Source organism: Cinclus cinclus, chromosome 3, assembly GCF_963662255.1.
Source record: "Cinclus cinclus chromosome 3, bCinCin1.1, whole genome shotgun sequence".
In the NCBI taxonomy this organism is placed as follows: Eukaryota; Metazoa; Chordata; class Aves; order Passeriformes; family Cinclidae; genus Cinclus; species Cinclus cinclus.
Window position 1 is genome coordinate 63,465,037 of NC_085048.1, and position 27,645 is coordinate 63,492,681.

General features: G+C 38.3%; 1 protein-coding gene across 1 annotated transcript in view; it reads left to right on the top strand.

Moving 5' to 3' along the window:
- Positions 1-27,645, top strand: part of MAP7 (microtubule associated protein 7) — a 98,245-nt gene that overhangs the window by 36,345 nt on the left and 34,255 nt on the right. The window contains exons 3-6 of the mRNA XM_062489000.1: positions 13,887-13,955; positions 18,641-18,718; positions 26,317-26,480; positions 27,236-27,347. Of these exons, the coding sequence (XP_062344984.1) occupies positions 13,887-13,955; positions 18,641-18,718; positions 26,317-26,480; positions 27,236-27,347 (423 nt within the window). The remainder of the gene's footprint in view (positions 1-13,886; positions 13,956-18,640; positions 18,719-26,316; positions 26,481-27,235; positions 27,348-27,645) is intronic.

The window sequence follows — 27,645 nt, forward strand, 5'->3', positions numbered from 1 at the left end:
TGTTCAATAGGATAAGAGGAACAGGGGGGCATTTAGTGGAAAGGAATTTTGCTGGTATGTAAAGGTGCCTATTTTTAACGCTTATATGTTCTTAAATTTTGATGACTCATATGTCAAGGCGTTATGCAAGCCTTTGGTTAACTTTTAGGGTTTCAAGTTCAAGAACTGAAAAGTTAGGAAACCTCAGTGTGAAAGTTGACCCTGCAACTTGTTTAATACAACTTATACATGGCATACTGTCAAATAATTAAGCATGTGATTGTATTATTAGAAATTAATAGCCCTCTTATCAGTAAGGCTAAATAACTGTGAAGGAAGTCAGGCTTTGATCTATCTCAGTAGAACTGCAAACCTGAGGTTGTGATGATATAGCTTAATGGGAACTTCAAATATCTTCTGAGAGTTTGCAGTTGAGTTACTAGAAACCGTCCAAAAGCAAAGATTTGTGCACATCTTTGTACTAAGAATAAGAGGCCTTTGTAGCAAAATACTGAACACTGGAGGGTTTAAGTTTCAAATAATGTTTGGGTTTGGTTTTTCTTCATAAAACTTGGTGTTAAATAGATTTCTTTTGATTACAGAATGTTGCTTTGCTTAGATGTTTTACATTGCATATTCTGTTGTGTCAACAGTATAAACCAGTTACAAATTAGAGCAGAAAAGCAAGGCAACAACTTTAACACTTATTCTATGTTTTTGTCTGTTAGACACAATCCAAACAGCACTGGGGTGGATTTTCTCCAGGTAACTAAGGCATCAAATACAATGAAAATAGTAATTTTTTAAAACACCCTATTTGATTTGTTGGATATACAGACTATCTTTATCTATATTGAACTAAAAGCAATGGAGGAGGAGGGTAAGGAAAGATTTTTTTTCCTCCTGTTAAAAATACAGCCTAAGAAATGTTTGGTTTGATTTGTTTTCAGTAGCAACCCATTCCTATGTGTGATTTTCTTCAGAAGACTTAATTTTGGTGGTTGTTATAACCTGAATGGCTGAATCCTCTCAGACTGGTTTTGAAATTGTGGAACATGCTTAAAATAAAAGTGAGTCAGCCAGAGACAAAAGGTTTCTCTGAAGGCTGTAGGGGGGCAAAAAGTGAAATTTATGTCTCCAAAGACCTAAGAACTGCAAATTAGGGCAGTACAGCTGTGCAATCACCAAGACAGCTAACAAGCAATTGCTTGGAAAGCCAATTACACCAATCCTTAAGGAAGTAAAAGAAAACCTTCATTGACTTGGAATGTTTTATGCTTTTATGATACATGAAGAGCTGTTGTAGTACTGGTCTTAGGGAAAATGCTTGTGCTGCCAATAGAGTGGTCTGTGTCAAAGAGAAATCAGCTGCCCATGGCAATTCTATAGAGAAAAAAAGTTTTGTCTTTTAAAAAGACTTCTTCTGCAGGTGATGGGTTTGTGTGCAGAGTGTGGGGTGGCAGTGTATAAAGACAAGATGTACATTTAGTGGTGTGACAGCCTCAGGTCCGACAGAGAACCTGGGTAAAAGTTATACTTTGGTTTTGGTGATTAATTTTGGTCTTATAAGACAAATGCCAAAGAGCTCTAGTAACCATCTGATGTATTCATAATAAAGACTTTTAAAAAGTAACTGCTGGTATTATTTAAAGATTGCATGTAGTACCTTCCTATTGAAATATATATATCTTTGCCTTTCTAAACACATATTCATTTATTGTAAATTTTTCAAATACATGGAGCTCAGGAATGATTAAGATTGTGTAGACTCAGTCCTGTGCATGGAGTGTTGCAATTAGCAATTAGAATCTTCTGTCTTTCTGCCAAGCAATACCTAGCTCCTCAGGAAGCCCTATTTCCCAACGGCTGGTCAGCAGTAAAGAACAGCTCCCTGAATTGAAAATAAATTTTCCAGTTTACTATGATGTTTACTTTGAAACACAAGTTTCACCAGAAACACCAGTAAGTGGGGTCTTGAGAATATTGTTGAGCTCTTGGCTGCTATTAGTTGTATTTGTCTTCTGCCTCCTTCAATATGATAGTGTAGGCCTGGCAGAGCTTTTATTTTTGACAGTGATTGAAGTGATTAAGGAAAAGTCATGCAACAGAAATATATTTTCTTAAGTCAGTTTTTCAGCTCTGTTCCCTGCTCAGCAATGGTAGGAAACATTCCTTTTTGCTTTGCTGTTTCTGTATATATGCATTTTGCGCCACACTAAATGCTCATTTTATTTGGATTGCAGTCATAGCATAGATAATTTATATAAAAAGAACTGGAGAAGAGGCAGCAAATGGAGTGTTGCACTTGCTCTAAGTAGTTACAGCATCCCTTCCAGCAAGGCAGAGGTGGGCTACCAGAAAACTGCCTGTTTTCCTCAGGCAGGAGTACTCTGAATTAGAGTAATGGTTTGAACATGTGCATCCAGGAACTCAGCTGCTAAATAACAGCATGGAGTCTTTGTAGTTTTAGCTGTTTCGGTAATAATTGTCTATACAGACTAGGTTATATAAACAAAGCCTGCCTTCTGTAAATCTCCCTGCTGTCTTTAGTTGAGAGCTGGTTGTTGCTATAGAAATTTGCAGGCATCATTCATGTTTTATTTCTCTGAGGCTGGAAGGAGGACTCTGAACATCTCTCCAAAATCTGAGCTGCAGGGAGCTTTGCTCAAGAAAACCTGCAACAAACAATGAAATGGTTACCTATGCTATGTGTATTTTTCCCCACTCACTTATAGATAGTCTAGAATTTATCTCTTTGGAAGAGAAATACTAACAAATGTGCCAGGCATAAATTTAAGTGGCCTAAAGTGTTGTTGTGTGAAGACAATTAGGAGCAGCATAGCTACCTCAATGTAATTCTTATCTTGGCTTTTCAGCCAAGTCAAGCTCCTGCAGAGGACTCTGATCTTGACACGACTCTCCCACATTCAGTTCAGGGTGCCAAGTCAGGAGATGAAACCCATGTGGCAATGAACTTTTCCGTAGTAAACAAGGTTGTGCTGCTTCATTATTTTATTTAGAAGCTGCATCTTTCAGAAAACTCTGCAGGTTCTATAACCAATTAGAATAAATTTTACCCCATGTTCCTTTGCGTGGAGTATGAAGTGCCTTAGACTGTTAGCATTAAATAATACTTCTTTCCCCCCCATCCTCTCTTCTTGTGTTTGAAACATTTTATTCATTCTCTGGTAAAAGATTTTCTAAGATCTCAGTAAAGGCAGTTGTGAGGGCCTGTGCAGAGCAGTTTCTTGGGAGTTGTCCTGTGAAATGAAACCACAATGGGCATGAAGCACTTTCAGTCTGAAGCCACTGTCTGTTTGTGCAAACGTACTTCTGTTATGGCTGACTGTAAGAGGAAAATAGCCACTAAATCAGTAGGCTGGGTTGAAATTATTCTGTTTCCCTTCTTGTGATGAGTGCCCATTTATTCTCTCCCAAATGAGGTAATTGAATGAAGTTACTCTTGCAACCCAATCTTCTTCCTAGATGCTAAAAGATGAGACTGAAGATGCTTTAAAGCAATTATGGGATGAAGGCCAGGAGTTCACTTAGTTCAGCAGATACAGTGATTCTGAGTTTAAAGTAACTGGAAGCAGAGGAGAAATCTTGGCTAATGGATTTGTCTAAAGCATTGATGTAGATTTCTTTTAATGGGGGTGGCTAGTGAGGAAATTTTTATTTGTGTGGTAGGATAGTAACTTGGAATCCAGTGAGAGCTGCTGCCCTCTTGGCTGAAGTTCTGTAGAAAGAAAGTGGTTGGGGGTACCCACAAGGTCAGGGAGATGGTAAATGTATTCTAAAAGTAATGCAGTGGGAGAATTGCGTTGTAGTCTCACTTGTATAGTTGTGTAAAGTGACAGTGCACAGTAACCAAAGAAAGAAGGCTTTGAAGGAGAATAGTTCTATTTTTGAACTTTATGCTTGAAAAGTTCATATCACTTCATTTGTTAAGTGTCTTATGGCTCTTGCAGCTGCTCTTGTGTGTGTGTGTATGTGAAACGTTAGAAGTGCCCTAGTTTTAGAGTGTGGCTGCAGCTGCACACACAGCAGAGAAAGATTATTAAAGGAAAAATCTGAGTTTTCTCCCTATGGAAAAAAGCAGTTCTAAAACCTCATTTGTTTCCATGGTCTGTACCTTACCTGGCAAGGGCAATGCTCAGCATTTGGATGTCAGTGAAGATAACACGTGTTTTTTTTCTTACACAGAGCACACTGATACTGCACCTGAATATGGTGTGCTTGTGTGCAGATGTCCCCACAGGGCAACAGAATCAGTTGGTTGCTGTAGATAGGAATTAATTACTGTGACACAGAAAAAGAGTAGTGCCTTCCTTTTGAATGATCTGTATGCTGCCATTTATGAAGGAATTCTTCACCATGAGGATGGTGAAGCACTGGAGCAGGTTGCCTAGGAAGTTGTAGATGCCCCATTCTTGGAAGTGTCCTAGGCCAGGTTGGATGCAGCTTTGAGCAACCTGATCTCTAGTGGAAGTTGTTCCTGTCCATAGTATGGGGGTTGGAACTAGATGATCTTTAAAGTTCCTTCCAGCCCCAACCATTGTATGATTCATTCTGTGATTCTGTGGTGGCAGAATTACCACTATTATGGGCCTACTCTGTCTAAAACATGAAGTCACTGAGATGGCAACTATGACATGGAGCTAAGTCAGAAGAGTTGAAAGCATAGAAGAAAGCATGGGTATGCACTGAGCTCAGCAGGGATATGATGACTTGTATGTGTCAGTGGGGTGGCAAGAAGAAGGCACTGTGTCAGTCTGAAAAGCCCAGTGTTGTTGGGAGAATCCTAAATTAATCAGTAGATATTTTTCATTTTGCGGTATACTCATTTAAATTAAAATATGTATTGCATCAAAATAATGTTTCATTTTATTTTACTTCAGTGGGAAAAAGTGATTATGTCTTGTTGTTGCACAGCTGAGACCAAAGAGATTGCATTGTTTTCAAAAATTATTACATCTCAAGGTCAAATTGCTCAATAGGGCAATATATAGCAAAGTACCCATTTTCCCCTTGTCTCTGTGCCCACATTCATTTTACTGCACTTGCTATTTCAATAACACTCACAGACTGCAGTATGCTTTTGATCATTTTTATCATGCTTTGATATCCTCTGAGCGAGGATATCAAATAATGGGATACTCCAGTTGCTTTCTGCAGTTCAAGCATTCTCACCTTGGAATGGGTGTGATATAGAAAGCAGGCTGGTCTCTGCCTAATTCTCCATTTCTCAGCAGTAGGTGCAAGTTTCATTGTGACTTGGAATTACTCACAGGAATTACCTCATACTTTGGAGAATGATCTTCTCTAGTCGAAGTCCAGAAGAGTTTTTCATCTAGAAAATTGTCCAGGTGCTCCATTTCATAATCTCTGAGGTGACCTTCCATGTACAGCTACTGCAGCAATACACTGACACTGATCCTGGGTATGGGAATCTCTCTGGGTATCTCTCTGACATCGTGGTAGCAAGTGCTGCCTGCAGCAGTGAGAAATCTGAGCAGGAGAAGCAGCTGGTACTCTCGTATCTTGGCCGAAGGTGTCTGTCCTTGTGTAACAGTCTCACAAATAAATCACTGCACCTTGCACATTATCTGCTTTTGGTGTTTGAAGAGCACATGGGCTAAGACAGGCTGCACAGTGCAAATTGCTGGCTCTTTGGAACAGAGGTTGTCCTGCATGCCCTCAGGCAGTGGCATTTCAGCTTTCATTTTGGTGATGTGTAATTAAAAAGCTTCCATTCATGTGTCTCATCTGCATTTGGGTGAGCTTGCTGGCCTTCTGGTCAACTGCAGAACTGGCTTCATAGCACAGGCTTTTTCAACAGAAAACAGAGAGCTTTGTTCCAGGGATCTTTTCATATGAATATCTTTGTTTTCTATTGCAGTAAGATAATGAAATATAATTATCTAGAGGACACCAATGTCAGCTTTTTAAAAAATGCTGTTACAAATACTGTGTTCCTTTTATCATCCTTAAGTGATTCTATACAAAGGCATTTGGTTTGGCATCTTCTATGCTATTTAATATTTTAGGATACAATGCTTTTTAAAGATGACATAGTCAGCCAAAAGTAATTTTTTATAAATATGCATCTCCCAATGGAGCAGTTACACAAGTTTAATCTTTAAAAAAAAAAATAAGCTGACCCTTTCCCTATAGCCAGTTGCATCACCCAGATTTATGTCTGCGAATTGCTTCCAAATAAATCTACTAATGCTTCTGGTTTTAATGTTTTACAGTTGAGTTTTGAATTAGCTGTGAGAGTTTTAAATAATCTGTTTATCTTCCTAGTCTACAATGTGATGAAAACAATGGCAACTTTTAAACTGTTCCATGAATAGTAAACACTACTGCTGGTGAGTTTTCACTCTGCTTTGCTCAGCCAGAACATTAGAGTTGAGAAACATTGGTAGCAGTATTTTGTTTGGCAGCTCTGGTGGTAGAATTCTGTGATAAGTGCCAGGGCAAAAAGAATTGGTACGGTCACTGCAGCTTGGTGTCATATAATTTATTTGTATTTGCAAAACAGACTGGTAAGTTTGGAACCACTGTTGGGAGTAAAAAAAGACGTACTGAAGCATTGAGCTTCTAAGAATTGTAAATATTTTAATATTAAATTAATTAATAGATGTGTTTAAGGCATGAACTTTGCTTTCATGTTTCAGTGAATGGAAATGAAACATATTCTGTCACACTTCTGATTCAAACCTCCAACTTGCAAATGTACTTTGTAAGTACTGCTGTTTAGACTGTAGAATAGGCATTTTCCATTTACTAATGATGGAAATTTCAAGAAGTTTTTATCTGAAGTTGTGAGGACTTTTATTACCTGCATTAGAAATAGCAAACTGGTCTACACTCTGGAAGTACTCTTGCTTCACCTTAGCTCCCTCAGAAATCACTTCAGCGTACTTACCTTAGCAAGAGGATCTGAGTGTTGACACCTAACTAAAATTAGGTACATGTCTTTATGGTTTCAAACCAGAAATCTAGATTTTAGTTTTAAAACACTGGAGTGCATTAGATCCAAGACCTTTGCAGAATTCCTGCAGCTCTTTCTGCCTCCCTGCTAGTTGTCAAAACCTTGTAAATCTCTTGAAATAATTTTATTGGTGTTGTTACTTAGAAAAAAAAATTGTTACAAAAAGATTTTGATTTGATGGTATAGCCCTACTCATTCTGCCAAGAGTTTTCCAAAGAATTTAAATTAACAAGGCTGAAGGATTTGGTTTTGATGTGTTTCTATTTTTCTTCTGTAATGGTAGCTCTGTTAGAGAAATCTTCCTGGTGTCTCTTTTGAACCTGGTTTTCATTGTATGTAAGAGGGCTTGGGATTTTTTAGGTGGAATGGAATGTGGATGGTACATGTGTAAAGTTTCCAATGTGATGCTTCAGTTCTGTTCCTATCTGTATGCTCTTCCCCAAAGGGTTAACCTGAAAGAAGGGCAGTGCACCATCAGTGTCTTGGTTTCCCCATTCCCTAGAAAGCTTACATCTCTTGTGAGCAAGTTTCTGCAAAAGGCATATTGATGTTGCCCTCTCCTTGTCCTTCCCGCAACCTACTGCTACATCCTACAGTCCTCCAATCTCCAGAGATGTTTCTGTTGTTTCCCATCCTGTTGTGCTAAAAAAATCAAAGTATCTGAGCTCAGCCCCAGCACTGCTCTGAGCCTGTCTGTTGAACTCCCTACTGAACTGATCACTGAACCTTCCCAGAAGGCCCAGGAAGCTCTTTCTTCATAGTAAGTGTTAGCAAAGGTTTCTTAGTGTGCCCTTTTGCTCCTGTCCTCAGCATCTGCCGACTACCAGGACAATAAATCTGCTACACAGGAAGGGCTCTGCAGCCAGGGCTTTAAAGGATGAAGGTTGCTTCAAAATGGTCTGTGGACAGGAGCTGCCTGCTGCCAGGCTGCTTGTGCTTTGGGGGCCAGCAGCAGCACACAAGGCACCATTTATTGCTTCCTGTACAAAAGGGAAGTTTTAAGGTGTCCTTAGCCTTTAAGGTTAAGGAGATGATTTATATTGATAAAATGCTGATGCTTAGTTCCTGTGCTCCTGCACAGTTTAAGTGTCAGAGTAACTGTCTTGGACAGAGCTCTGAAGAGAGCAGATCACAATTTTGTCCTGACTTGGCCTGAAGATTTTAATGTTAAATATCCAGATGCTTGGTTTTTGCCTTTTTTATCTGTCTAGCTATACTGCATTCATCTTGGTAATTTTTAGCCAGCCATAGAACTTTGAGACCTATTCATCTCTGGAAAGATTGCTGTCTTTTATTCCCAAGCTTACAATTTTAAAATGCAAGTAAAAAGCAAGCATGGGGTGCAAGTATGGAATGAACACATTATTAACTCTAAAACAATAAATTACATTAAAATAATACTAGTAAACTGTTTGTCTAAATAGATGTAGACACTATTGATAACACTAAAATATGAAATCCTAAAGACTTGCAAAATATATTTTACTGTAAATAGGGAGAGTAGTTTTTGCATTTCTTATTCATAAACTATGGATGTATGAAGAGGCAAAAGTCATAAGCAGTGGAAAAGCTTTAGTTTGTGCTGGACTCTGCTTTTCCTTGTACTCAGCCCCTGGATCATTGTTCATATGAATTTGTTTGTAGGATAAGTTTTGCCCTTAAAGAGACTACTTTAGTCTTAAATTTCAGTGATGTTGCCTTAGAATAGAACAGCCAGTTGCTGAATGCTCAGATGCTTATTCTGAGCCAGGTACTCAGGATTTCAGTCTTAATGTGTTCCTGAATTTAAGCTAATAAATTCTGTCAGCTCTGACCTGTATCTGCACTTTTAACACACTCTACCTAGCACAATACCTCTGACTTGACTGACATTCTAGCTAGCCACTGCTCCCAGTGTCTTGAGAAAACTGCCTAGACTAGTCCCAATTCTGTATTATTACTTATACAAACTTAGAATACTCTGTTCTCTGCTTAATTCTGAAAAAAATATGCATTTTTTGCATTGTGCATGTCAGGTGTGACATGCTATATAAAATAAGCAAGTGAATTTAAGAGTGGGGTTTGTTTTGTTTTGTTTTGTTTTGTTTTTTTAGCAGTGTTCATAAGGAAGTAATTTGAGATAGCAGGATTGGATGCTAAAGACTAAAGAATATATCAGTTCCCAGTTAGGTCTGTTCTAAACTTCCCAGTTTATTGCTGAATTTCCTATGCTATGTATTGGCAGTGCTTTTTTACTGAGGCATGAGTTTGTTCCAGCTGTCATTTCTGATGCCTTCCCTATCTCTCAACACACACCCCCGGCACTCTTTGACAGCTAAAAAAAGTGGCTGTTCAGTCATACCAGGGGGATTAGATGGCAAATGGCAGGTACAGAATAGCTAGATTTTCTTCTTTTTTTCCGTGTAATCCCTTCTCCTCTGATTTAACAATTTCTTTTTTTCTTATGGCTGCTTCTTGGTAACTTTTCTCTCACTTGTAAAATTAGAGCAGGAAGCTGGAGGGTGGTCCTGGCACCCTTTGGTGCTCAGAGCACCCTGTACTCAGAGGTGTATCTGCACTGTCAGGCACACACAGCTGTCTGCAGGCCTGGGGCTCTCCTGTGCTTGTGCTCTCATCCACAGCTGTGCAGCCCTTGTACAGCTCCCCTTTCCAGACCCGTGCTAGGATGCAGTCCTGGGGGTGTTGCTGTGAGCATCCTGACCTTGACACAGGTCTGAGCAGCCCTTCTTGCTTGTGGTCCCCAAGTGCCCCTTGCGGGGCATTGCGTTTAATCTCTTGAGGCTTATACTTCTGGGGGTAGAGACCTCCTGGAAACAGAACTGCCTCTGTTTTGTGACTGATTCCCTTCCTCCATAGAAAACAGGTTAAGCATCTTCTTTCCAGCTCCTCAGCCTTGCTTTGGGGCCTTTGGTTTGCCATTCACCTTTCTGGGAATAGCTGGTTCACACCATGCAAACATGTGTTTGATGTGCCACAGTCTGAAAAACTAGTGCTTGTATTCTGCACAGCTCTTGTGCTTTTAAAAAAGCCTGTCAAAATGCCAGTATGATGCTTCCCCTCTCAGTGTTTGGCATTCAGTGTTTTTTTCCAGGGTCTGGGTGAATGTTCTTTCTGCTTCCCAGCACATCCTCCCAGGGGCTCTAATTCTGAGCTAAGTTTTCCCCCTTGAATGTGTTATCTTGTCTCTCAGGCCAATCTTCTTTGTCCAGAGCTTACCTGACATGTAAAGAAGCACTAAAACCTTATAGTTTTCCTCCTTTCTCAATGTTTTCTATGAGACTTTTCCTCAACTTTTAATCTTTTTAATATAAACTTTCTCTTTGTGCTCGTTTTGCTTCCCACTGCTAGCAATTCCTACTTCTGTTCAAACAGACCTCCTTTGGACAAGCTGGAGAGAACTGTTGTTTTACCTTCAGAACAACACTTTAGACTTAGACACCTTATTAAAGGGATTTTTGTCTGGCAGATACTGATCATGGAACAGCTCTTTCAAAGTAGTTCTGGCTATCATAAAGTGTTTTTTTCCCCTTTTAGGAAATAAACTTCGGTACTGGCACTTGGTACAGTTCTTTAACTGCTGTAGGAATTGACTGTAATTATAATGGCTGTATGAGACTTGGGGTAAGCTGGCATCCTGTGAAATTGCTTGACAGTCCTTCTAGAGCTTGTACTTATCCTGGTAATAGAAGTATTAATTTAACCTGTCTGATTGTGAACACATAGGTATATTGAAACTGATCAGAGATTTCTAAATATATTTCATTTCCATTACAAAACTGTTATTTTAGGAATAATCTGCCAGTTTTGTAATACTTGTCTTGGTTCAAAGTAAAGCTGAAAGCTGAGCCTGCAGACGTCCTCCCTAGTGTTAGTCATCCTTATGGATCTCTTTCAGCTCTGCCCCTTCTATTTATACTGAATTCTGTGCTGCAACTGGTTTTACTTGAAAGCTCAGCATTTACAAATGCATGTTATTCAGTAGCAATGCATATATCTTTTCTTGCGTTTCCCCCCACTATTTTTCCCCTTTTTCCATACAGAGAAGCTAAAGTACAGCTTTCTGTTTGATACTGTGCCATATAGGAATGGCAGAGTGGAGAGGGAGGAGCTGTGCTTCACAGAAAATTATCCATATCTAACGCTTCTTTATACAACTTTTCTTCCCTTATGTAAAGGTAATGCTTCAAGATAAGTAGCAGAGCAAGTATTAGGTAGTTAAATTATATCTCTTCTGGCACTTGTTAGGTATTGAAACCAGAATTGTCAATATTTAGGTGTAGATTTTAGATGCTTAGTTGTCTGGTTAGTCTGTTTGTATCCTAGAGCAAGAGGTATTTTATGTGGGAGTACACCTACACTGGTTACTAAATACTTATGCCAATTCTTATTTGATATCCAGCGTCGTTAAAATCCACGGAGTGCCATCTGTTCTTTTCATCACTCGTTATATGAGTGGTCATGTGAATTTGTATTCAAACTGTGTCAAAAAATATTTCAAGGAAATGTTAGACAAGGAAATACGGGGAAAAAGTATTACTTTGTGTACCCCGGATTTTTTGCAAGCCTAAATTCTGGATGGCATTTAAACCACAGTTCTGTAGGTATTGGAGCATTGCATAATCCCATGGCACAATGCTTGAAGAAAATAACACACATACTCAGTATGAAAGATTCAAAGAAATTCGTGCTGACATTATTAGAACATCAGTGTACTCATTAACTCTTAGAAGCAGTTTTTTACGATTTTATGACAGTTTCTTCTTCTATATGATGCCTTAGGCCAGGCTGATGGGAATTGTGATGTAGTGCCACTGAGTTACAGTGGAACTTTTTCTGAGAATGTTCTAAGTGGTTGATACATGCAAGAGAAAAGCTTGTTTTACTAGTACCTTAACTTTGAGGGGGAGGTAAGATATAAAGAGTTAAGAATCACAGAAGTGTTAAGGTTGGAAAAGATGTCTAAAATGAAGTCCAACTGTTAAACTAACACCACCATGTGCACCACCAAAACATTGCCCTGGGTGCCACAACCCCAAGTTTTTGACCACTTCCAGAGGTGCCGATTCCACTGCTTCCCTGGGCAGCCTGTTCCAGTGCCTCAGTACTCTTTTGGGAAGAATTTTTTCCTAATATCCAGTCTAAAACTCTTCTGGTGCAACTTGAGGCCATTCCCTTCTCATGGTGTTGCTTCTTGGTCTGGAAGAAGCAGCTGACTCCCACTTGTCTGCAAGCACCTTTCAGGCAGCTGTAGAGAGTGGTATGATTTCCCCTGAACCTCCCTTCCTCCAGGCTAAACACCCCCAGCTCTCACACAACTTGGGCTGCAAACACTGCACCAACTCTCTTGGCTTTCTCGGGACTTGCTCCAGCACCAGGTATGGATTTTCATAATGGTAGATCCTTCCAAGCCTGGTGGTACAAGTGTTCAGTGGTGCTTAAATTATTTTGCCAAAAATCTGTTCCTCTACACATAGGTCATGCTAATCTTTTGTATGAGGCTTTTAAAGTGGCAAATATTAAAATCTTGTTTTGGGCTGCCTTTAATGTTCTTATTGTCATTTGGAATCAGTATTTGTTAAGTTCAACAATGGTTATTTCTACTGATTGCAAGAGACTTAATACAGGCATCAGGAAGAGGAGTGTCTGACAATTATTTAAGGTTTCACACAATTTTTTTGGTGAGACGATATGATTTTTAAACACTGTTCTTGGCAAAATGTTGCTCTTGAACGTGAAACATTTCATTTTTCTGTTTCCCTCTGCCACCTTCCCCCTGCCAAAACGGTACAGTACATGTAACATACAGGTTCTTCCTGCTGCCTTTTACACTCTAAATTAATCCTGAAACATGCCTGTGGAAGGAGGTAAGCAAGGAAACAAAGACTTCTATGAGGCCATGAAGGGAATGGATTCACTGAGGTACTAAGTGCTGAGCATGTATTGTTAAAGCTGACATGCATAAGAAATTGCTTGGAACCTTTTGAGAAAAATTTGTTTTAATTATGTTTTGTAAAGTGGATCTAATGCAATAATGCCTGTTTAGATTTTTAAATCTGGAGTAATAGGAGTTTTTTCCCAACTTTCGTTTCCAGCGATATTTTTGTTCAAACAAATCAATGTCTTTCGTCCCCTAGGATTTATTTATAACTGTCTTTTTATCCTTGCTTGCAAATTCCTTCAAGCTGTTTTTGGAAGACTTCTTAGAGTTCTTACAGTCTGCCTTTAGGCTGTTCCCAGACTGGTGTGTTCTGGACTCCAACACAAAGATGAGTAGTAAGATGAAATCATGGCATCTAATTTCTTGGCTTGTTTTTTTTTTAGTTGGAGATAGATGCCGAACCAAGGATATGGTTTTGATTTGAATAATAGTGATGAATCTTCTGGGATTTTTTTTCTTTATAAAGGGTTGTTGAAAGGCCATTCAGAGCACCAGAATTAGATCTTGTTCTAGGCTGGTAGGGCCCAATCAAAAGTCCATTGCAAATAATGGGAATATTTTCTCAGTTAGATTTCATTCAGGTCATTAATAGTCCTCTCTGCAGTTCTGAATTATGGGTGTGTTAGTAATTTTTGAAGAAGTTTTTACTAGTATCTTGTACCATACCTTTAGAAACCTTTGATCTCCAAGTCATCTTAAGAGTTTTATTAAAACAGTTGTTAAAATGTAATCTTCTTGTGGCTCTTTCCTCATCTTGAATTGGGAACTTGTATTGTGGCTTAAATGCTTTCTGTGTAGCCTTTGGGGTTTTTTCTATGCAAAATGATGTAGGATGTCATTAAGGCAAAATCTTGGAATGATCTGATTTTAAAGGGAAGCTGGCGATATTTAAGTTTCATTATAATAAGGTGAGTGACCTATTACTAAGTAAAATGGTTAATTAATATCTTATTTTCTTTCTTCTTTTAGCAACTGAAGGTTCTGAAACACAAGATAAAAAAGTCACTTCAGGACAAAGCAATGCAGGAACTAAACCAGGTACACCATTCCACATGCTTCATGTTTTAAGGCTGTTTGCCTCTATGGTGTATGGAAAACAGCTGTTTTAACAGAAACTTCTGAAGTTTGTTGCTTTTGTACCTTACTGTTTTAGACAAAACTGGTATTAGTGACTGTTTATGTTTAGATAGACTGGAATATGTGATTATTTGCAAAGAAGCAAAACTGGAAAAATCTACTTGCATTTTAGAATAGAAAGAGGGTTGGGAAGTGAGAAAAGACAACAGAAGCCACTGTATTTTCATCTGTATTTGAACGAGAATTATGTGCTGTAGGCAAGGATTTACAGCTTTATGTAAATGTACCTCTGTTCAGGCATTTCCTCACTTACCACAAAACATCCAAATTCTGCTCTCTGCAGTGGGCAGATGTTTCTCATTACTTCACCATACCTCACGGTACATTGTGTGGATTTAGCTCACTGTTCACTTACACAATTGACAATGTATGTGCTAAAAAGCCTAATGTAGTCCTTGGTGCCATGGGTCTGTTTCACTTGCATGCTTAGACCAAGATCAAGAAGAGGACTTAGATATCTAAATTCTGCTTGTGTTGCAATTCACGTACCCAAGGTTAAAGTATGCAGTTAATAACGATTTGGCTTAGATGACTGGGAGAGCAGAGGTGCATGTGCTGCTGAGGACAAAGCCCACTGTAACATCCCCTTTCAACTCCTTGACAGCTTGGCAGCTCAGTGACTGTCTTGTACTGACAGACTCTCCCCTATCCCCAGACAGGGCGCCTTTGGCCTAGATCCCCAGAGGGAAGGAATCACAGCTCTGTCTGTGTTCAGATCACACCTCACATGCTCTTCCAGGCTCACTAAGCACAGGAATCATGGCTGCTCTCAGTCAGATAGGCAGTGGGAAAAGGAGGAGAAAATAAAGATTATATTACCTCTTTCCACAACTCTTTGTGGTGGACAGTGTTCAATACTTGCTTTATTCTGCAGTAGTTCAATCCAGTTTTCATTTCTCAGGAGGGCGTCCTAGCTGTTCCAATGTTTCCTTCGTCTGTGCTAGTGTGTAGAAAGGAATCCAAAATTCTTGGGGCTGGAGCAAGGGAAGGTATAGTGGAGCTGATAGTATGAGCCACAAAAACTGGTCATATTTACAAAGTATATAGGACAATTGTTAATTTAGGAACTTGTTTTCTACAAATAACAATTTTGCTTAAGAGTCTGTTGAGTCTTAGTTCTATAAAAATTTTGTAAAACTTGTTTTTTCCTTATGTTACTATCATTAGGGACAAAAACCTATTGATGTTTCAGTGCTGAATTTCTATTCTGAAATCACACAAAATATTGTTCACAGCTTCCAAGCTTTCAAAATTACCTTTTAACTTAATAAAATGAATTTTAAACACACAGTAAATGTTCTAAATATATGGACATATACTGTTTTCATATGTAATTTAGAGCCTTAATTTCCAGCAGCACATACAAAATTAATTTCTCCTGTGTAGAACTATGACTTACTTATTCTCCAAACATCCCTATCATACAAATGCTTAATTTTATGCCTGTTACATAAGTGAAGAGAAATAGGTTGTTGAGCGTGAGTTCCCACATACTGCAGCACAACCAGCTGCAACTTACAAAACAGCACGTGGATCTTCCTGGAGTGTTGTCTCTTAGGCTTTGCATGTGCCCAGATGGCAATTATTTCTCTAAAAATGGAGGAATTCTTGCAGGATTTGTTGCCACTGACATTTCCCATTTCCTTTCACAGTAAATTAAAGCTTATAGTCTGATGATGAGTATGAGCAAAAGAGAGTACAAAGTACATTGTTTGTCCTGGTATTCCTACTGAATAAGAAATGCCAATCCCCCAGGTATTTGCCTGGTGGGCTTTTAATGAATAGAGACATGAGAAATAAAATGGGGAGCAGTCCCAGAGAAATCTCTTGTTTTGCCACACTTTGAAACTATCGATGCTCTGCACTGGGCGTGCCAGCAGAACATCTGGATTCAGAATGCAAATGTTGGAGGTTGGGGTTGTAGCCAAACTATGAAGGACCATTTTGAAGACTTAGAGAGGACATTTTAATTATCACTGCAAGACTTGCACCAATAATGTGTGCTCCAGCTTCTAGCAGAGCAAAAGCAATGATGGTCTGCTACAAAGGTGTTGCTCTCATTTTTGTGCTAACATTGATTTAGCTCTTTGTGATCCCAAATGTATGCAAAATTGCTTGTTACTGAAGACACACATTCTGCATAGCCTGCAACTTCATGCAAATTCTTTAGGATTGTTCTAACATCCTGGGGTGTTGGGAGAAGGACTGTTCCTGTGTGAACGCTATCAGGTGTGTGATATGGAAAAAATAATTGGATATCTTCGAACAGAGTGGCAAAGGGCAACTTTAAAAATTTATTTTATTCCTTCCATTGCTTATAATTAGGAATTCTTAAGGGAGATCGTTTCAGTTTGCCTGTCCATGTAACCCTCCTGCCTCTTTGAAGAATTGTTGCCTCTCCCTGATGGGGAAATCTCTCTTCTCAAGAAAGAGGAAAAAAAAAAAAAAAAAAAAACAACTGGAAGGATATTCTGAAAGAAGCAGGTTTCTACATTTTTTCCCCAGTGCCTTATCATTTTCTGTCAACTCAATGTTACATTGACTTTGCTGACAACCCTTGAAGGGAATCCTTGTTTTCCAGGGAAAATGTGCACTATTCCACAAGCGCTTATTATTCATGCCACAGAAATCCATGTTTTGTGAATCTTGTGTGCCAGTCACCAGGGAGAAGGAATATTATTACCCTTTTGACCTGTGTCTGTGTGCTAAAGGGACCTCATGTGAATCAGCACGCTGCTGAACATCAGCCAAATGCAGATGTACACCATGCAGTGGGCAAATCTCTGCCATGTCATGGCTCAGCACAGTGTCATAAGTGGCAGCACTGTGAGCTAGTCAGCCAACATTAAAGTTTTGACCTGTAACTGGGTGACAGATTACCTTTGTCTTTGCTGGTGACCTTTTCATTTTTTGAGCCTTTCACTGGGGCTGTTGTGTTTGAAGGTTCTCCCTGCCAACTGTGCGGTGGGTTTTCTCCTTGCAGCTGTTACTTTGCATTGCTACTAACACTCTTCACTGGGGCTCTAGTCTGACAGTTGTTGAGATAATATGTTTTTCACTGATTAGAATTCAAGGGTAATTCAAGTGTATGTAGCTGTTGGTGAACTGGTTCACCCAAGAAATCCTGTCGTGCTTGTGAGAAACTTCTGTTATGAAATGCACATAATTTAAAAAAAAATCGAATTCAAATAACTACTCAAAATTAGTCTAGCACAACCTCACTTCGGGGACTTATTTTGCAATTATCTTGAACCTCAGTTTTATGATCTGTTGTGTTGCTTGCTAACAACTTTTTTTGTAGGTATGCAGCCTATACACAAGTAGGCTGACTGCACGTTTTTGCAAGTTGTTTATGTGTTTACACACTGAATAGTGAAAAGGCTCTGTTGTCTTGTGCACTTTCATGATGACAGTATTCTAGCTAGTTCTTTATCTTAAAATACTTAAAAACTGAGTTCGCCTCAATATTAAAATAAATCAGGCCATTAATTTATACCTAGGAATATTTTTGATTTTTCTGTGGGTTTTTTGTTTATTGTGTTCTTATGCGTAGCAGACTTTTTCAGTGCTACTGAAAAAAAAAAACATAAAATGAAGAGCTTTCCAGGTTTAACAGGACAGGCTGAGTAGGAAATCAGTTTTGGCAGCATGCTGAGATGAATTGCCAACTTGGATTTTGTTCCCTTTCTCTGGAACAGCTCCATTGCTGAGACTGGAAGTCAGATGCTTGCTGTTCAGCACTGTGTCGTCTTCCAGAACCATCATTGAGCAAGTGATGTTTCCCAACCAAACCTGAATTTTTAAAGTCAAACATGGGCTCTGACACAGATCTTTCATATTATCCTCAGTCTTACTGCTGTGATCCCAGTGGCCAGCTGCAGATAGTTGTGAAGCACTCATGTAGATACATTTCAATCTACGAGAATAGTTAAAGCTCTCATCTTTCTTGACTTGTGCTATATCAGTCCATGCATATGATGCCCCGCTGCCTTTAAGAGATTTGCCAGAGTTTTTAGCACCTGTGCACACAAACATCTTTTGAGATCAGTATCCTGTTGTTTCCAGAGGTTCAGCTAGAATCTAGTCAGCCAGAGCAGTGTTTTGATTCAGCCTGTTTTGCTTGGGTGCTGAGGTTCTTGTGTCATGATATTGGGCTTATTGGTTGTTCTGAGGCAGTATCGAGGGGAAGACAATGCTTTATTATAAAATATTTTCCTGTGGATGCATTTTGGAGAGACATTATGGAATAATAAACAGTATTTTTTCAGAATGCTCTCAAGCAGTCCAGTTATTTTAGGCTTGGAAACAAAATAAATCTTCTTCCTGGGCTTTCATAAGCAATATTCTTGCTGGGTATTCACAGTTGCATCTTAGACTATTCTTTGAAAGTATATTAAATCTTAAAAAATATGAATTCATTTTAATTATTAGTTTTCTGCCTTTTTAAAAAAAATAAGATGGATTTCTAAAATCATTGTATTTTTTGACAGAATAATTAGAGTTAACTGCCATTTTCCTGAAATTTAGGGTGTGGTAGTATTTGATTTTATGCTATGTGCCTAATACTCCTCTTTCTCCATTTGTAGATCATCCAACAGTACTGAAAGTTGATGACAGGCAACGGCTTGCCAGAGAACGGAGGGAAGAGCGAGAAAAACAGCTAGGTGAGGCCTGCTCTGATTTTTGTTTGTTTGTTTTTAATGGACTATCATCTGCATGCAGCATTATTGCCAGTCTACTTTTAGGGGCAGTCAGCAAAATAATAGTGCTAGATATGCAACAGTGTCATTTTAGATATACTATCATATCTTTAAAGTAGATATTTTAGTTCATCAGTACTATGTATCTCAGTTCTATGAATGTGAATGAAAAGTAGGTTTAATTCTGAAATCATGCAAGGGAGTTTCACTGATGTAAATGGAATTTTGAAATTTTAGAATATATTACCAATTAAGATTAAAATGCTGAATACCATAATGGAATTGCAGAATATATTGCTAATGTATGGTTTTAATTTTTAAATGCAAACTTGGGGTACTTTTTCCAGGTCAAACCTTTAGTAGGTGTCAAATAGGTGTGCTCAATATCTTATGTCACCTGTGCCTGTGTATGTATAACACAGTTCAAGCGACTAGTGTAGGCTACTTAACAGGTGACTACTGATGGGCAGTACAATGAGTGTGGTGGTGAGAGAATTAAGAATTATGTGAAGCCAAATTGGTGGCTTTCTAAACAGTATTTATATGTTTGACTGCCACAAAGTTCTGTTGTAATTAGGAGGTTGGGAAATACAAGTATTTCCTCTTTTTTATATGTTTATTCTGATTTCTTTCAATGCTGAATTGTTCTTAGGGCTCAAGACACAGAAGTTCTTTATTTCCCATTTCTAACTTCTGAGTTTATTGAACTATGTTATAACTCCAGCCACATTTATGCTGCTTTTTCTAAACTTAAGGGCCATGATTGTCACCTAGGTCTTGATAGTGTTTATATCCTCCGTGCTTTACAGCACCTTATAACACTGAGTAGCCATGCATGAGTCACTAGGATTGTTTTGAAGGGGAAAAAGAAAGCTTTAGTTTTGGCTTGCTCAAGGGGGTAACATGACAGGATGTTTGCTAATCCATGGAAAGTTGTTCCTTGAGGTTGATGGTATGTGTACACTTAATTTCTTCAGGTTTCAGAGGAAATGGATGTTACTGGCCCATTGTAATTCATTTTTCAGATGATGGTTCCATGTCTTGGTTTTGTTTTTTTTCTCAGGTTTCATCCTTGTGTAATAACAATGCTTTACTCAAATGCAGAGAAAGATGCTTTCTTTGAATTTAACTCAACTCTGATTTTTCTAGCTATTAATAAATGAGTATTTGTTACCAGAAGGACATGACTTCTGTTGAAAAATGTGTTATTTTGCTTGATGTGTTTTAAAAGCAACATTAGGAGTTTTTGTAAGTTGACGTGGAATGCTTCATTTCCAAGTGGGAGAGTCGTGTATGTCCCTACGATGTATGAGCGCATTGTGTGCTCTTGCTTGAGGAATTGTGAACTAACATTAAAATTGAAAGTTGTATTATACTTTCATCTGTGTATTTATCTGCTATGATTTAGGAACTGTCTCTTGAGATCTGTGTTCCAGTACAGAAAAGCAATGATTTTTTCCAATGGCATGCAACTTTATTTTCTTTTGTTTTTTTTTTTTTTTTTTCCTTGTGCAAAACTCAAATAATCAGTCATTCATATCATGTGAACCACAGCAAAGGAATTCCTAAGCTGTCTCTCTTAAACATTAAGTTGTATAATATTGTTATATAAATGTGTCTTGCTAAAAATTAGACTTGGATTTTGTTAATACTGGGACATCAGCCACGCAACAGTAAAGCAACTAAAGGAAGGAATTTTAATTTTTTTTCAGTAGAATTAGGTTGGATTTTAACTTAATTCCTTTCCTTTTGATTCAGGGGATCTGTCAGGTTTAGCAAAGACTTTTTTTTGTACAGAAGTTGAGAATTTCAGTCATACCTCAAGTAAAATTATTCTTTGCTCTAAAAAAAGGGAAAGAACGGAGTTCAATTCTCTAAGTGTAGAGCTGGTAGTAATTTTGTTTTGTACTTTCAACACTTGAACTCCTGGAGGTCATGTTACCAGTCTTTTCAGGAAAATTAAGACCCTTCTGTTAAGAACATGTGGCGTACCAGTTTAGGAAGGATTATGTGTATTTATTTGGCAATTTTCTGATATTAAAGAAGAATTGATTTAAGACTGTTTTTCTTCCCCCTTTCTTTTACTGTCAAGGTCTAATTTTTTTCAAGTTCCACTGTGCTGTCTGTAATAGATTTGGCTTTCCTGTGGCAAAGTGGGTTGGCATGTGCTCTGAAATCCTGAGGTTTTGCTTCCACCTGAAAATAGTACTTTAGCAGTCTTATCCTACCTAGCACACTGGGGTGTCTAAGTCTTGTTTTTAATGCGAGTTTAGAGAGTAGGAAATGCTGTCATTTTTGTTGTCTGGGTGTATACAGCATGTATGTGCTGGGACTGTTGGTATCTGCTGTTTCTTGAGGATCATGTTGAGCCACCTAATTGGAAAGATTAAAGAAGCTTCTACCAAAATGTCCCTTTTAACTTTAGTATATTCCTGTTTTACTTCAGACCCTTCTTTAGATGAAGATACACAGGGACACAGTCAGCAAATCGCACTATCAAGAAGGGATGATTGTTTTAGCTCCTTCACTCTAGGAAAGGCATTGCTTTTGAAATGCCATCCCAGCAAATCTAAAATATGAATTCTTTGATTTTTTTTTTTTTTTTTCAGTTCATTTTTCATTACTTAAGTTGTATCAGTTTCCAGGGCTGGGGGGTTGCTTCAATCTTTTTAGTCTCCTGACCATTTGGTAATGTGTGTATTGTTGATATGCACATTCAGACCTTTAAAGGATTATCAGAGTGATTACACTTAATGTTCTAAGTAATGCTTCCAGCGTTGTCATTTGCTCTTTAGTAACTGTGTTTTCATTTTTGTGCTCTTTCCACTAGTGCTCTTTCCCACAGCTCCTATGCATAAAAGTTAACATCTGTCCTTTAAAATACAGATATTAGATCTCTTCATGTGAGACTAACCTTCTTGGATTGTGCAAGACAGAAATCCCAAGAGAGGCAGTGGTAGCTATCACACTGTGCTCCAGCCTGGCACTTGACATGTGTTAGGCTGAGCAGCTGTGTTCTGGCACTGGATGCTGAGACACAGACACGTTGGAACTGATTTGTTTATGAAGGCAACCATGGTAGGATGGCCTGATCAAACTGGAAAACTTTCCTGAAAACTGCTAGTTTTACATCATGCGGACTTTGCCCTTATCGGCCATACTGAATGTGTCTGTACTGCCAAATTAGTGCTGAAGAGCATTCCCTGGTGCTAAAACTTAAATTTTTCTTGCTGTAAAGCTGTTATTATGAATCCTGGCAAGGTGATGGCTCCAGCCAACTAGCTGTCTGCTTGCTGATTCCCAGACAAAGTTTGGGAGTTGGCAGGGAAGGTCCGTGGGCTTTTTTCTGCATGCGCTGTTTAAGTGCTGTCACCATTTTGGAGGGCAGAAGTTTAGTAGTAGAGGTGAAAGTTGTTCCATGCCCAGTTAGCGTCTGACTCCAGAGCATAGACCTGGTCCTCCCTAACTGGAAAGAAAAATCAGAACGTGTTTTTTCCACATGGAAAATAACTGTAATTTAAAAATGGGTTTCATTCTGATAATCTTAGGTAGTGGCCTAGCAAAGAGGAGGAATTTTCTTGCTATTATTTAGCAGTTTCTTGGACCCTGATTCTTGAGAAAACTGTTTTAAGTCTCACTTTTGTGAATGTTTTATCTGCACTAATCCTGCTTGAAGACTGATCTTCTTTTAATTAGAATTATGATCCTGACAAGGACGCATAGTTCATTTAGTTTCTGGTGTTGGGAACAAAAAATGGCGATAATGCCTTTGACTTAGCACACTTCCTTAAATGAAGAGGGATTAATCTTAGTTCTTAGAATATGTCTGAGTTTCAAATTGGCTAAATCCATTAAATTCTTAATACTTACAATGCATAAGCATTAAATTAATATTTTAAAGATCACATTATCATGCAGATTCCTCTCCCATTTGAAAGTGATCATTGGCAAAATAGTAACATTAATAAAAATTACAAATTTTTTTGGTGAGTAAATTCCTTCTGGTCTATTTTCTTCCCTGGCACTTGGGGGCGGAGCTTTATCCAACACTTCCACAGAAAGAAGCCCCACAGAAACTGGCAATCATTGATCCTAGCATATGAAAAATTTTGGGATCTCCTTGGAGAACCTGAATATCAAAAGGGTTTATAAGACAAGAAAACAGTTTTTAAGGAAGACTAGTTTAAAAATCGCTGTGATGAATGTCCCTCAGAATGTGCTTACTGGGGAAAGGTGGCCTTAGAGAATCTCACATCAACTTCATCTTTAATTGCAGCTCTGAGTTTCACCTTCTAATTTGTTCAGGCAGCCACTACTGTGTAATGTCCCCATTTTTAGGTGTGGTTAAAGCATCACCGATCCATTTTGCTGCTAATGCAACAAGGAGGCAATCACAGCCTTAGTGCAGAGCTGGCACTGAGCAAAGGTGAAAGAGCAGTCAGAGGAGAAAGCTCTTGCTGAGGTCAGTGCTGTAAAGCTAGAAAAGATAAAGGCTGGAAAGCTCAACAGAGACTGCAGGACCTTGGCTCAGGAAAGCTGTCTGTCTGAGGTGGATTCAAAAGGCATAATGAGAAAGCATGGTGCCAGATGGGTCTGCCTTTGTATAGGTGGCAAACCAGAAGAAAAAGGACTGAAGTGAAGAGACAGCAGAAGGGACAGAAAAAGGGCACATTCTTTGTTTCACATACATAAAGAGAACATAAAGCCTTTGACACTTAGTGCATGCTCCTCCTTCCCTCACAGCCTAAAACCTCTGCAAAGAACAGTTCTGTCTGTGTGGTTGAGGAAAGAAACTACAAAATTATTTCCAAAAAAGAAACATACATAGTTTGAAGTTATTATCTTCCACATGAAATTAATTAATTCCAGTGTAAAATTAATTGGTTTCAAGTCTTATGTGTCTCTTAATATTGGAGTGTCTCTTTCTTGACTGACCTTGTTTTCTCTTGGTATTATTCACTTCAGAAGTGTCAGAAACACAGCCTTAATTATGTTTCTTTGTAATGTAATCCAGCTTTACTAGTTTGCACACAAGCAGAAGGTATTTAACAGCGTGTCTAGGGCTCAATTTGTAATCTTGTTTTTATGCTCTAATTTTGTGTTCTTATATCATGTGACTGGTTCAAATGCATTGATTGCATGAAGGAATGGAATAGAAAATGGATCAAGCTGTGACTTTCATTTGTACTTTCCAGCGTTAATGTAATTGTTCCTATGGCATTTTAAGTTTCAACATGCAGGTGCTATCTGAACAATGCCCAAACTTTTCTTGAATTAGTCTTGCATGTTGTCAGACAATGTGAGGTATTACGGGGGAGAGAAGGATCATGAACATGTTAATGCTTGGATGATGAACCAAGAAAATGCCTTTTTGTTGGGCCATAATTGCACTGGAGTTCAGTGTTGGCTCAGTACCAGGCAGAGTTCTTAGCACAGTTTCTGGAGACACCATCATAAAAGTTGGTATCTTCCCTGCCACATCCTCAAATTGGCTGCTCTTTCAGGCTGATGAGACCTTTTAGAGGTATCTTCTGTTTCCTGTAGGCTCATCTGCTGATTCTTTCTATCAGCAAGGCATGTGATGCTGTGCTTCTGGAAGCACAACTGTGTATCTATAACAGAGCTTAATATCCCTATTTTTTTACCTTAGAGCAGATACCTAAAGAGTAAACTTTTTACTCTGCAAGACAATCTGTTCATTTCTGTTTGGGGTAGCAGGAAAATGTTTCTGAAAATTCATAAATAGGTACATAAGAATAAAATAAAAAATGTCCTAAACTTCTTATTTTTCCTAACGATATCCTTATATATCTAAGGACACTAACTTATGTCACTATATTTGTCACCTACCTTACAGGTGACAAAACCTGAGCCCTTAAGTTCACAGAAGAATGTCAGTAGTACATATTGGAAGAAGTGAAAACAAAGCAGGTGCTGTCCTTTGATTCTCTCAAAAGATAAAATGCAGGAATTTATACTTGAGAAAAATTAAAATAGTTACGATTATATCTCTATCTGTGAAAAAGGAAAAAGTTAAATTCTTTAAAATAGATATTACACTTTTTTCAGCAAACAGACGTATCATAAATCATACTTCCATGTGCTTGTTAAATGATTGGTCCAAGTATTAAATTAGTAACTTCATCATGTTAGCAGATGGGCACATATCTTCTATTGCCTTTTTCTTGTAGCCTAAAGGTGATGGAAAGTTGTAGCTTTTGTATTTGTTTTAAATCAGATCTATTATTTTTTTTAAAGAATTATTCCTGCTGAACAATTCCATTTGCTTGGGTTAACCCACTAATGTGGGTTTCTGTTAATGAGCTGTCCTGCTTTATCACAAAAGTGTGATTTTTATCACCCCTTCTTGGAGAAGCAGAAAGCTGAAGAAAAGTGTTCTGTCCAGAGGTCCAGCATTCTGATTGTCTTATTAGCACTAAGAATGTACCTAAATATCTTTTCAGCCTTTCTCTTCTTGAATTTTATCTTAAAATTTCAAATGTTCTATTTTCATTACTTTTTCTGAACAACAGACTGAAACCTATGGAAATCACCATGAAAAGTGCCTCCATAAAGTCTAGCCATTTACATTAATAACAGAAAGAACAAATAATCTCCATGTCTTTTATATCCAAGTTAATATTCCAGTGACATCAGTTATGAGAGCTGTTGGGGTGTTCGGTGTTTTTTTTGCTTTTCTTAATTTATTGATTTTCAGTAGACCACCAAAGAGCTTTTTTGTGCTAGGTTGCCACTGTAATCAGATTCCAGGCACAAAAGAGTCAGCTCATCACAGGATCCATGGAAGTCTTGTGGCTCAGAGCAGTGGCTTGTCTTGATATGATCATTAGAGTCTGTACGTAAGTGACTATTCATTAAAAGCTGACATGCTACAACTAGCTGGATTTTAATGAGACATATGCAATTGTGCTTCTTAGAAAGGGAGAAAAATTGGTCTTGTGTAGGGCTTCTTGATTTGTCTTGATTAGTTCTTCTGAAAATTGTCGTTTGAAACTGTGCCTAAGTGGAATCATGTGACAGATTGAAGTTTGCCTTTAGACTTCTTTGGTGGGTAACTTCCTTCCCTCTGTTGGTCCAGGTGCTAGAATTGTCATTCCAGACACTTCTATTGTAAGAGATCTATATTGATCAATAAAGGTGAAAGTTGTGATAGTTTTACCTCTCTTTTTATTGTCTTTTTTTTTTAAGTAAATTATTACAGAGAATTATCATGGTTTGTATAACAGAAGTTTGTTCACATACATCTGACATCAGTATTTTAGGCATTTTAAGCTAGCAAAAAATCCATTAAGTTTCTTACATGCAGAAACTGTATGCTAAAATTACTTAACTGTTGGTAATCCATAATAAGTAAATTGAGATTAAATAAAAATCACTGTTTGGCCAGGGTACATTTTAATACGTGAGGAGGGATAAGGATATTATGTATGTCTGAAGAAAGAGAGTTCAAAAGGTTTTCAATTTACCTTGGTTATTTAAAATGTATTAAAGATTTCATTGCATGAAGCAAGTTAATACTTTTATTTCTCATTTTCCTACAGCTGCAAGAGAATCCGTCTGGTTAGAAAGGGAAGAGAGAGCACGGCAACATTATGAAAAACACCTAGAGGAACGCAGAAAAAAGCTAGAAGAGCAGAGACTTAAGGAAGAGAGAAGGCGAGCTGCTGTAGAGGAGAAGCGAAGGCAGAAACTAGAGGAAGAGAAGGTAAAAATTAATGTTGTGGTAACACTTTCCAACTTCTCTTGCCATAAGATACAGTACTATCAACCTTTTTCTCTGAGAGCTGATGTAGAGAATGCAACATGAGCCGTGGCCAGTATGACAGAGTGTGTGGAAGGATTTTAAGCCTTACTTGCACAGGTACTGTTTCTGTTATGAATCGAAGGCAGTGAAGTTGAGCATGCCTGGATTATAGAGTATGGTGCTGCAAAAACTCATGCGGAAAAACAAATTGGGTCAGGTTTGTATGGTTGTCTGTTAATTCTTAGCCATTCAGTTTAACGGTAGTTAAATATAAGTTGCCCTGAGAAAACCTTATCAGAAATGAGTGTGTAATGAAATAGGCTCTTGGCTGGTTTGTTTCAGTTAAACTGGGAAGTACGTGTAGTGTGATCCTGTGTAAGTCACCTCATCCTTGTGGGTGTTTTGTTTCCTATCTCTCCCACTCTCCTGATATTTAGTAGATGGAAAGTAGGATGTGTTTGTGTAGTTGCAGGCCCACTTAAACAGATCTTATTACCTTTTCAAAATTTTGGTTAACATTCTAGCTTATTTATGACTTACTTGCTGCTTAATTTTGTTCTCACCTGCATGTCCTAAGTAGGAAGCACATAAGCTTAAAAACACTTGGAAGATGCCTACTTGGTTTTGTCCGTGTGGATGGAGGGTAGCAGGGTTTTATGAGAAAATAAAGTTGAAAACCCAATGGTATCCAAATTTGTTATGCTGTTGTACTCAAGGAACGACATGAAGCTGTTGTACGTCGCACAATTGAAAGAAGCCAGAAGCCAAAACAAAGGCAAAACAGGTGGTCCTGGGGAGGAGCACTACACAACCGCATTAATAACACAGGTAAAGGGGGAGGCTTGCTTTGCTTGCCAGTTTCACTTCCCCACCAGTCAACTGGGATTTACTTTTCTTCTGGAAGGATCATTCAGTGTAATGCTAGTTTGAATTCTCTGCTCTTGGTCCTATTATTGTTAGCAATGGCATGTTTGTGACAACATTCTTGTGTAGCAAAAAGGTAACCAAGAGAAATGTGAACAAAAGTTACAGCCTGTTTAAGGAGTTGACTTATTCTGTAACTACCTTGCTACAGCTTCTCGCTTCTGCTGCTTTGCTGTTGTTCCTGTGTGTGTATGTGGGTGTG